General features: G+C 33.6%; 2 protein-coding genes across 2 annotated transcripts in view; both read left to right on the plus strand.

Annotated features, from left to right (window-relative positions):
* Positions 1 to 1,544, plus strand: part of LOC117099898 (CDP-diacylglycerol--inositol 3-phosphatidyltransferase-like) — a 6,438-nt gene extending 4,894 nt beyond the window's left edge. The window contains exons 6-7 of the mRNA XM_033239420.1: positions 65 to 230; positions 1,403 to 1,544. Of these exons, the coding sequence (XP_033095311.1) occupies positions 65 to 219 (155 nt within the window). The 3' untranslated portion in view covers positions 220 to 230; positions 1,403 to 1,544. The remainder of the gene's footprint in view (positions 1 to 64; positions 231 to 1,402) is intronic.
* A 9,126-nt stretch (positions 1,545 to 10,670) lies between these two features.
* LOC117099899 (CDP-diacylglycerol--inositol 3-phosphatidyltransferase-like) overlaps positions 10,671 to 11,010 on the plus strand; it is a 10,686-nt gene continuing 10,346 nt past the window's right edge. The window contains exon 1 of the mRNA XM_033239421.1: positions 10,671 to 10,904. Within this exon, the coding sequence (XP_033095312.1) occupies positions 10,814 to 10,904 (91 nt within the window). The 5' untranslated portion in view covers positions 10,671 to 10,813. The remainder of the gene's footprint in view (positions 10,905 to 11,010) is intronic.

Genomic DNA, 11,010 nt, shown 5'->3' on the forward strand with positions numbered 1-11,010 from the left:
TATATATATAGGCCTATATATTATCAATTCGTTTTGTTACTCTATCGTTAATTTTCGTCCTCAGTGCCACTGTTACCGGTGCAACTGGTCCCTCTGATGTTGCTCATCTTGTGTCCTTTTTCCTTCGTGTGGCTTCTCTCCAAATTCGTCAGGATATGCGAAGCATTGATGTTGTATCAAGATATTGAAACTAAGAAGCAGCATGAAAAATTCATCTAACTTTTCTTTAGGTAAAAGCATACAAGCGATTATTGGCGTAGCTAGGTTTGACGGGCTCCAGTAGTGGAAGACTCGTGGACGGATCCTTTGATGTAGCGCAACCGAGACCCCTAGATCCGACGAGTTAAGACTGGAGGCGGGAGCCGTCCAGGGCACAGTATGGTCCAGGAGAAAAGCAGAAGCTCCCGAGCCTTCTAGTAGCCATGTTTCACGAATTTTAAAGAATGAAAATCTAATTAATTAGGTATACTAATTCACGTGTTCAGAAAATTCATTTATATTTACTTTTTAGGTAACATAAATTCATAAATATATATTTGCTTCTTTTTTAAACATACAAAATTACACAAAAGGTTCATTCACGCACACTTTTGTTTTTGATATTTTTTGCTCAAAGAACCTCACCTTGTGATAAATTTAAATTTATTTAAGCAAGGGGGAAAATGGGTTGATTAAACAATGTATTGTTCACACTTATGGATATTAAACCTTGATTTTACAATGTTAGCTAAACTAATCAATTCATGTTATGTTATTTCTGCCTTCTTTCTAATAAGATCGTAATACAACCCAATTGTTAATACATTTACAGTAATAAAACACCTATAATCTTCAATAATGCCATAAAGGTGTGACGGGTTAGCCTAAATTTAAATAGTATCCCTTTACCAGGTTAGATAACAATAGATTTAAACTTGCTTGCTTTGAATGGATGTTTTGTTGTAAACTTATTCTAAACTTAAGTTTTGCGGGAAAAAACTGCTATAATAGGTTTAACTATGTCTTTGTTTACATTCATGTGTCTTTAGCTATGTTTTATAACTTACAAAATTAGCTAAACTGATCAGTTTATTGATTAAATTATGTTTATACCTTTCTTAAAAACTCTAACTAACTACAATCGATTTTATATTAATATCATCTAAAATTCCATTCTTCACCATAGAGAAAATAGAACTATTTTCTCTATGGTAACACATTTTCGATAGCATGCCTATATCCATTAAGGTTTACAATAATACAACATAATATACATAATAATACCATTAACACATAGAGAACAAAGAGGTTTCGTAGTTATTCTGAATTTAAACAACTAATTATTTTTGTTAAAATGGCATGGAACTTGAAATTTAACTGTCTTCATTTTATTTCATAAATTTGATCTATTTTCCTTTTCCAGACACATGGCCAATCAGTTGGATCTATTCAAGTTCCTTTTGACAGCAACTTATAACTTTCGGCTCAATTATTTCCTTAGATATAATGTTCCAATATATGCTATTGTTAATAGTAACATATTAAAACTACCATACTCAAACAAATGTAGGTCGTCAATGTCGTTTATATTGTTTCTTGAGTTTCACTATCTTCCTTAAGTGTGTCTAACCGTCTTTGTGGAAGTGCATTTTTTATGTTCCAGCTCTAAAATCCAATTACTATCAATTAACTTTTGTCGGAACACCTCCGTACTTACAAACTTGTTCTTATCTATAACATTTTTAATTTTGACAATGCGAGAATGGGTACATCACATAAAACACAGTGTTTTACCATCAATATAAATTTCTTTATTACCAAATTTATTTGTCTTAAAATATCAGTAGGAGAAATTTGGTATTTAGTTTACCGCACCCCGGCATCTTACTAGGCGGTAATAGTCTCTTTATAAAACCCTGACAGTCTCAGGTAGTTGGTTCCAAAACTTTGGAACAGCAACAATAAAAGAACGATGAAAACAAGTTTTAAGGTGATCAAATGGGGCAGCTGAGAAAAGTAGATGAATATGAGGTACACCTAAAGGCCAACTCAGACAGCGTCCTACGACGCAGCCCGACGCGATTTGTTGTCGCGTCGGGTCAGTGTGAGTTAAACGCAGACGCGATGGTGTGCGTCGGGGGCAGTCGCGTCGTAGAATATTAAACATGTATAATGTTTCTCACGACGGCTAAAGACTGTCCCCGACGATAAATCGGGTCGGGCTGCGTCGGCCGACGCTGTCTGAGTTGGCCTGTCTGTGGGTGCAAACGGCAGAACGCAGCGAAATAAGATTGAAGATATAGTGGGGGAATATTTATGGAGTGACTAGTATACAACTAACAAGATCTTGAAGTTAATTCTCAGATGAACAGTTTGCAAGTATTAAATATGGCTATGTTCTCACACCGCAGCTAACGGTTAGTTGCCGTGCGTCCATGCGAGAGTCTATTGTCACCTGAAAACGATGTGCAATTAGTAATAACAAACTATTGCTTAATATTGGATAGACTCTGCTTTAACATTTTTATAGTTTATATTATATTTTCTGAAACTACAACGTCGGAGCCCCTCGTACCTGGGGGTCCTGGCACTCCCCCCACCCCGTCAGCGCCCGACCTTTTGCTGCGTATGGCACCCAATACAAGTCAAAGATGAATTTGTCAAAGCAGAATCAGTGGCGTCACGGAGTAATAAGCCAGTATCGTTGGCAGGATTTTCGATAGGGAGTTGCATTATTCGATGCTGGGGGCTAGGACCCCGCGGGGGTGGGCAAAGCCCCCGGACAAATTAGCATTTTGAGAGCCTTATAAATGGATTTCTACAGTATTCTATGTACATTTTTATTCGTGTGGGTGTTGTTAGGACCTAAAGTTGTAACTTTTTATGTCCTTTACATCAGTAGGCCTACAGATAACATTTAATTGTTCATAATGGATCTCCGATCACTGGAGCTAATAATTTCCAACAAATTTTGTACCACCTCTACTACTAAACCCCCGCAGTTTTTGCATTTGTTAACGTATGGCAATATGAACTCGAGTAATAACTATACCTATGTTCATTTAAACAGAGGTAATAAAGCGGTAATAATACGCAATGGGGAAAGTAACAGTTAGGCTTAATTAAAAATCAATGTAAGCACACCATCAAAACTCGATGATCTGATTGAAAGATAAACAGCGAGACAATACACAATTACCTAATAATGAGTGGGCATACTACAAGAGATGTGTATAAGAGACAGATATTATATTTTCTGAAACTAAGTTTGATGAAAAAATTTTAGGTTCCTAATTAGGTGTCATTTCAATGCATGTTTATTGGCGGCTAGTTTGCAAAGTTTTACGGATATCAGAGAAGTTTCCTCCTGCCTCAGATTTTTTTTTTTTTTTGTTATAAAACAAACGACGAGATCTTTCCGATATAACCCTTTATCAAGTCTGAATATATGTAGTGAAGATGAGCAAAAAGAAATATGAAAAAATGTGTGGTCTAACCAATTAGGCCTGTAAGTGTTTAAACAACATAATAATCAGATAACATAAAACTAAATAATATTTCAACTTAATCTAAGCTCGCGCAGTTTTTGTTAACGTATGATAATATGAACATATGTCAACTCGAGTGAAAACTATACCTATTCATTTGAACAGCGGTAATAAAGATGTAATATTGTACATGGGAAAGTAACAGATAGGCTTAATTAAAAATCAATGTAGCACACCATCAAAGCCCAATGATCTGATTGAAAGATAAACAGCAGAACAATACACAATTATTAGCTACTAATGAGAGGGGGTCTGGCCAGTTGTAATTACGTTGGTATATAAATAATGGGTGTTTTTGCTCCCAGTTTCACGCTTAATGGATATCATCAGACAAATGTGATTAGGTGTTGTTATCCTATTTATATTGTTCATGGAGCGGTTCGGTGACTATTGTTTTTGTTACGGTTCGGTGGGAATTGTTGTGGCGATAAGCAACTAGTTAGGTTCTTTTGTTTCCCATTTCCGACAAGGTCGTAGAAATTTGAAATTCTCCAAAGTACCCTCCAGAATTACAGCAGAATTGAATCAAAATTATACAAATAGTAGTAAAGTATAGATATATTAAAAGGCAAAAAGACAATGATGTGGGAAACAATGGCTGGATTTCGGTAGAGATACAAATTTGCGGATAGCCAGCAGCTAAAAAGTCAACGTAAGTAAACACTGCCATAAATAGAACCAGAGCTTTCGAACAACACTTTCTCAGTGGCGAGTGAGTGAAGATGGACGCATTTTTAAGATCAAGTAAACAAAAAAGAAACATATGATAGAAAGCATGGTATAAGTGATCTTAAAGCCGTTGATAATTGTGTTCATCAATGCGTTATTATCAGTACTGCCTTAGAGAATCAGTGCTTCACTCAAACTGGATGACAATTCTCAGGGTTTAGTGTATACAGTATCTTTTTATTTTTATGATGCTCTATTCTGTTTTTTGGGGGTTTTATTCATTTGTATTAATGTTCTTTTTTGTAATTTGAATTTTATATAGCTTTTATAAAGATTTGAAAATACATCCAAGTTTACACCCATGAGCACAACAGCCTAAATCCAGAGGAAGACCCATTAACAGTGGTGTAACTATACCGCAGGTTTAACAGGTTCTTTGAACCTGGGCCCGAGCTCCAGGGGCCCCGATCTATAAACAAAAATATAATAAAGCAATGTTTTATTGTGACATTGAATTGAACTATAATTGTATTTGCTACCTTCCAACGAGTGGAGTAACGCTGGGGGCCCTGTGGCTTTCACAGACCATGAGGCCATTTTTGGATCTAACTAAAATCACGTCCGCCGTTATTGCGATAGATATTGAGGGCCGTCGGAACCGCACCGGTTGGCTGGACCACGTCTTAATTATAGTATAATATTTTTGAATAAATATATACGGATACCTATAAAATAATTATATGAATTTATTATTAATGTTCGCATCACATTGTATTTTTATGTTATATATTTAAACAAAAAATCCACCATGCGCTTGTTTTTGTATTGCCTATGTACATTTCATTTTTTGACAATATTTAATATTCCTAATTTAGATGATTTTAAAAATATTTAGAGGTATAAATATAAATTAACAATTAAATATTTATAACAATTTGGTGGTTGGGCAAATACTTTATGGTATACATTAATTTGTAGGTATATTTTTAAATATAATGACAACATATTGCATCATGTGTATTCATAACCTATCTTTTATTTTGCATATTGTTTATATTTCACGATACCCTTCACAATTCATCTAGTTATGGCAGTGAAAGAAGATTACATTTTGAACAAGTTATCATTTTGCAATAGACCTACATTATTTTTAAAATAGGCCTACGAATTGTGTATTGGTCATTATTTTGAGCCATACTACTACCTTCTTCTGTCCAGATAAACATTTTTAGGCTGGGTGCTTTTCTGGGCCCACTCTTTAGCATTATGTACAGGGATTTTTGTGAGTATAGGCCTTTTTGATTTATACCGGAAGAATAGGATGCCCTGAAAGTAACTCTTTTTTTTAAATCTTCCTGTGTGAAGTCTGGGATGAAGAAAAATAATAATAATGTATTATTTTATTTAGTATTAGCATTTTTTTTAATGGACCATTTTAAAAGGCCGCCATATTTATCGGATATGTGTTTTGCATGATCAAGGTCATACTTAGTCTAATGATGTCAGGTGTGATCTATTTTATTTTATTTAGTTTAAGTATATAAAACTAATATACAAGATAATTGTTGACATTGTACAGTGGTCAATCCGATAAATAAAAAACACCAATTTAATAAATATCGAATGTGTTTTTTCTTTTGGTCATAAGAAGAGAAATTCTATTATTATATTATTATTATTATTATGTTCAGTCCAGCCCTCTGAGAACATCTAAAAATTAAAAATTTTAAAAATCGATAGAATTATTGTCAAAATAGTATTTAAAAAATCGGGACCCCTGTTTTAAACTAACCTGTCGGTGGTACACATCTTAGCTGACATGGCAAGTCACTTTGTATGCGTTAAGGGCCCCGGCTGTACTTTTGAACCCGGGCCCCTCACAACCTAGTTATGCCACTGCCCATAAAACACTTCCATCCACTTCTACAGAAAGAAAAACCACTATCTAGCATTGTCCGTAACATACTTTCTAAAGAAATAGCTACAACACTTACTCAACAAATTTCTAGACTTGCCCATCTTTATGGTCTACCGAAAACTCATAAGGACACAATATTTGAAAAACATAAACACAATAGGCCTATAAAAGAAACTTGGAACATTATAAATGAGATTCTTGGGAGTAAACGTAAAAATACTCTACCAAAAGAATTTAAATTTGGACAAAATGAATTAAAAGAACCAAAGCTACAGGCTGAAACATTTAATTCTTATTTTATCAACATCGGACAAAATTTAGCTAATACATTCAATAATGACAATACGCCAAGTGAAAATCCAAAGTCCTTTCTAACCGTTAACTATGTAAACTCAATGTTTTTTAGACCAGTAACTGAAAATGATATTCACGTTTATGTTAATAATATGAAAACTAACGTATCACCGGGTCATGATGGAATAAATTCTAATTACATTAAGCCTGTATCTCATACTATTATAAAACCACTTACTCATATTATTAACGTATCTTTGATGACTGGTTGTTTTCCTAACCAATTTGACTCGGTAAATCACTCTATCCTATTGGAAAAACTTAAATATTATGGTTTTAGAGGCATAGCATTGAAATGGTTTACAGACTATCTAAGTAATAGACAACAGTACACCGTAGTAAATGGATGTTCATCAGCAAGAAAGGAACTAAGATGTGGCGTTCCACAAGGCTCGATATTGGGCCCCCTGCTATTTTTGCTGTATGTAAACGATCTTATGTATTCATGTAAAAAAATAGAGATGATCATGTTTGCAGACGACACAAATGTTTTCTTTAAGCATAATGATTTGCAAGAGGCTTTTCAAATATTAAACAATGAGCTTGTATTACTTTCTAAATGGTTCAATGCAAATCAGCTTAAGATAAATGAAAGTAAAACAAGCTATGTTATATTTAAGAGTAAATATATAAGAGTATTGACAATGCAAATTTAAAACTTACTATTAACTGTGTCGAAATTGTACGTACAAATCAAACAAAATTTCTTGGAGTCTATCTTGATGATGTATTGTCCTATGATTGCCATATAAATGCGATTGCAACTAAGATATCAAAGGTAGTTGGTGCCCTCAACAAATTAAAGCACACATTGCCCTATGATATTTTACTTAAAATTTATAATGCTCTAATCCTTCCACATTTGACATATTCAATTTCATCATGGGGTTCTGCGAGTTCTACCAAATTAAGCCGACTTCATATTCTTCAAAAAAAGGCATTACGGGCTATATTTAATGTACATTATCAACACCCATCCTTACCTCTCTTCAAACAAGCTAAACTTCTGAACATTTATGACCTGTATGAACAAAATGTAGCAATTTTTATGTTTAAATTTTTTTTTTAATTACTTACCAGCTACCTTTGATACACTTTTTAACCATTTTGAAAATATTCATGAATATAATACAAGAAATAAAAATGATATGTATATAGCAATAAAAAAATCTCAGTTTGGTCAGAAAAGTATATCATACCAAGGGTCAAAGATATGGAATAACATTCCACAAGCACTAAGGTCTCTGAACTCAGTAAGCAATTTTAAAAAACTTTTTAAGAAACAATTATTGAATAAGTACTGATTGTCATCATTTGTGTATGTATGTGTATATGTATATATATTATAATCACCAATCCGCTACTTAATTAACTTTATCGATTTATTGATTCACTTAATTGAAATATTTCTATAACATTCGTGTATATTATTATTATTACTTTATTATTTTTGTTATTATTGTTATTGATGTATTGTTATTGTTGTTATTATCATTATTATTATTATTATTATTACAGGTTATTATTATTATTATTATTATTATTATTGTTATTCTTATTATTATTTGGGCTACATGCTTAAAGTTCTTCTTGTTATGTTTGCCTTTTTCCAATTCCTTTGATTTTGATTTTCAATGTTTACTATTTATCTGTTGTAAATTCTTTGAATTGGAAGTAAAATGATTGATTGATTGATTGATTGATCTGTCAGGCCAATACTATCAGACAGGAACCTATAACCTTAACTATAAACTGCCGCAATGGCTAGCTGAAAAATTAAAACCATTAGCGAGTAATGAATTTAGAGCTCATAACATACCGTAAAACCTCGAATTGAAGCCCTAGGCTTCTTTGTTTTTGTCTTTGTTTTTGTTTTTATTTTTTTATTTTTTTCGAACTTTGGATGGGCTTCTTTTCGAGGCTACTTTTGCAAAGTAAAGAGAGGGGCTTCTTTTCAAAATGAATGCTGTAAATTGTGTGAATTTGTACTATTTTTGTTACAAACAAAAACAAACAAAACTATGAAACATCAGTGTGTATCATGGAGTGTATTTAACTGGAATTAAATCACCTAAACTACTGTATAAACCAAGTTTGTTTTCAATTAATTTTGTTTCTTGAAATTTATGTATACTGTACTAACTCGAAAAAGAAGCATATGCTATCTTGAGAAGAAGTCCATGGGCTTCTTTTCGAGGTTAATTTTGCAAACTAAAGAGGGGGCTTCAATTCAATATGGGTTTCATCTCGAGATTAAGCCCATCATGGGCTTAAAAGAAATATGCTGTACTGATATTGGTACTGATGACTTGCTGTTTCCTACGATGTCGTCTCATTATTTACGAGTGGTCCTCTTGAGACACTATTCACATCCTTGCTGACAACGCTTTTGAAAATAACTGGTTTAATGAGCAATGGTCTATCTATTGATAAACAAGGTCTTATTTACCTCCTTAAAATTGCCACCAAAAAAACAACTTTTTCAATATGATGGTAACTTGTATGAACATGTTGACGGTAGCCATGGTTTATCCGCTTGGCCAATGGCCAATGTATTCATGTGTAACATTGAGGACACCCTTATTCAATCTGCTAACAAAATACCAGCATTTTACCGACGTTATGTTGACGACACCATTGTGTTCATGCCAACCCATATAAATAGCCTCATGACTCAATCATTTTTTTAGGAATGGTTATTTCTAAAACTTCATAATCTTTGGAAACTAGAGTCTACAATAAACCTACAAATAAAAGAAACCTTGTTAAACTTACAATGTTAGATAGAGCCTATAACTTTTTTTCAACTAATGAAATCTTTGAGAGAAAGGGGTTGAGGAAAATTGAATCAATGTTTCTTATGTTGAATTATTCACAAAATCTATTCAATAACATTATCAGAGATTGTATGCAATCTAAAAATAATGCCTCATAACTCAATCAATTCTTTGGGAATGGTTATTTCTAAAAACTTCATCATCTTTGGAAACTATACACAAACCTACAAATAAAGGACCACTCTTATATTATTAAAGTCATGTTGATACCAAGTATAAAAGAAACCTTGTTATACTTACAATGTTAGACGGAGCATATCAATTTTCTTCAACTAATGAAATCTTTGAGAAAGAGGTTGAGGAAAATTGAATCAATGTTTCTAAGGTTGAAATATCCACAAAACCTATTCAATAACATTATTAGAGATTTTATGCATTCTAAATATGATGACGTATCTAGCATTGAACCTGCCACTACAGATGTAAATAGGCCTACTAGTCAAGAAATGAACGAACTGTTAAAATTGTACTGCATTTTAAGGATCAAATTTCTGCTAACTCTGTAAATAGACAACATAAACAACTAAGCTCTAAGATATTGATAAAGAAATTATTCCAGTGTTCACTAGTAGGAAAGTAGGTGAGGTCTTAAAGAAGAGAGAAAGAAGAGAGAAAACCTAAGATTGCACCGAACAATGCGTGTATATAAATTTCAATGCGGCTTGTGCTTGCCGACACCTTTATCAACGCATTGATTAACACAAAAAGGGAAACATAGGAATGCACTTGAAGCTGTTGAACACTTCAGAATCTTATCTAAATGCAAAACAAAGTTCGGTTGTTTAGTTAAAGAAATGCTCTCGATTAAGGATTTAAGAATGTTAGCGGAAGACAAGAAATCAAAGAACAAGACAAAAATACACGAGAAAATCGCTGATAGATTTTCGTTTGTGCTAGGCCACTCGCCGACGACGGCACGGCAAATCGAAACAAAATTGCAGGACCTATAGAAAACGGTACAAATAAGTAAATGAATAAATCGGAACCTTGGGCCCCAAACTGGCCAGTTTACCACAGAATTGGGAACATCGGCGATCGCCCAAAAATGTCAGGTGGGGACGTTGGAGAATCCGCTGGAATTAAGTCCCCTAGTGAGTTGCGAGACGTTGGTGGCGCTGTTTCAAAATAAATCCGATAAAATGGTCTATAGACATACACATTTCATTAATTCGAGTATTTCTTCCAGAGCGATAACACGTAAGGATGTGTATGAACCTTATATACAATCATTCTTTTTCTGTCTTCTAAACTATTACGCTGTAGCATAGGACTTGTCAACATACCGGTACTGGCTGAAATAATTGCGAGACGTTGGTGGCGCTGTTTCAAAATAAATCCGATAAAATGGTCTATAGACATACACATTTTATTAATTCGAGTATTTCTTCCAGAGCGATAACACGTAAGGATGTGTATGAACCTTATATACAATCATTCTTTTTCTGTCTTCTAAACTATTACGCTGTAGCATAGGACTTGTCAACATACCGGTACTGGCTGAAATAAAGATGTTTGAGGCTAAACCACCTGAGCTCAATGGTAAAGTTCCGAATCGTAGGCCTAGTCGAAACATATACCTGTTTGTCCCAAACATAATAGGTAAGAAGAAATCTTCAATAGTGTTTAATCAGTAACATTTTCAAATTGTCAATATAATTAAACCAGTATTTATATGTTAAGTTCATTCTACGGTCCTGTTGTGACG

Source organism: Anneissia japonica, unplaced genomic scaffold (assembly GCF_011630105.1).
Source record: "Anneissia japonica isolate Jap-2015-1 unplaced genomic scaffold, ASM1163010v1 scaffold288018_len440701_cov179, whole genome shotgun sequence".
Taxonomy (NCBI): Eukaryota; Metazoa; Echinodermata; class Crinoidea; order Comatulida; family Comatulidae; genus Anneissia; species Anneissia japonica.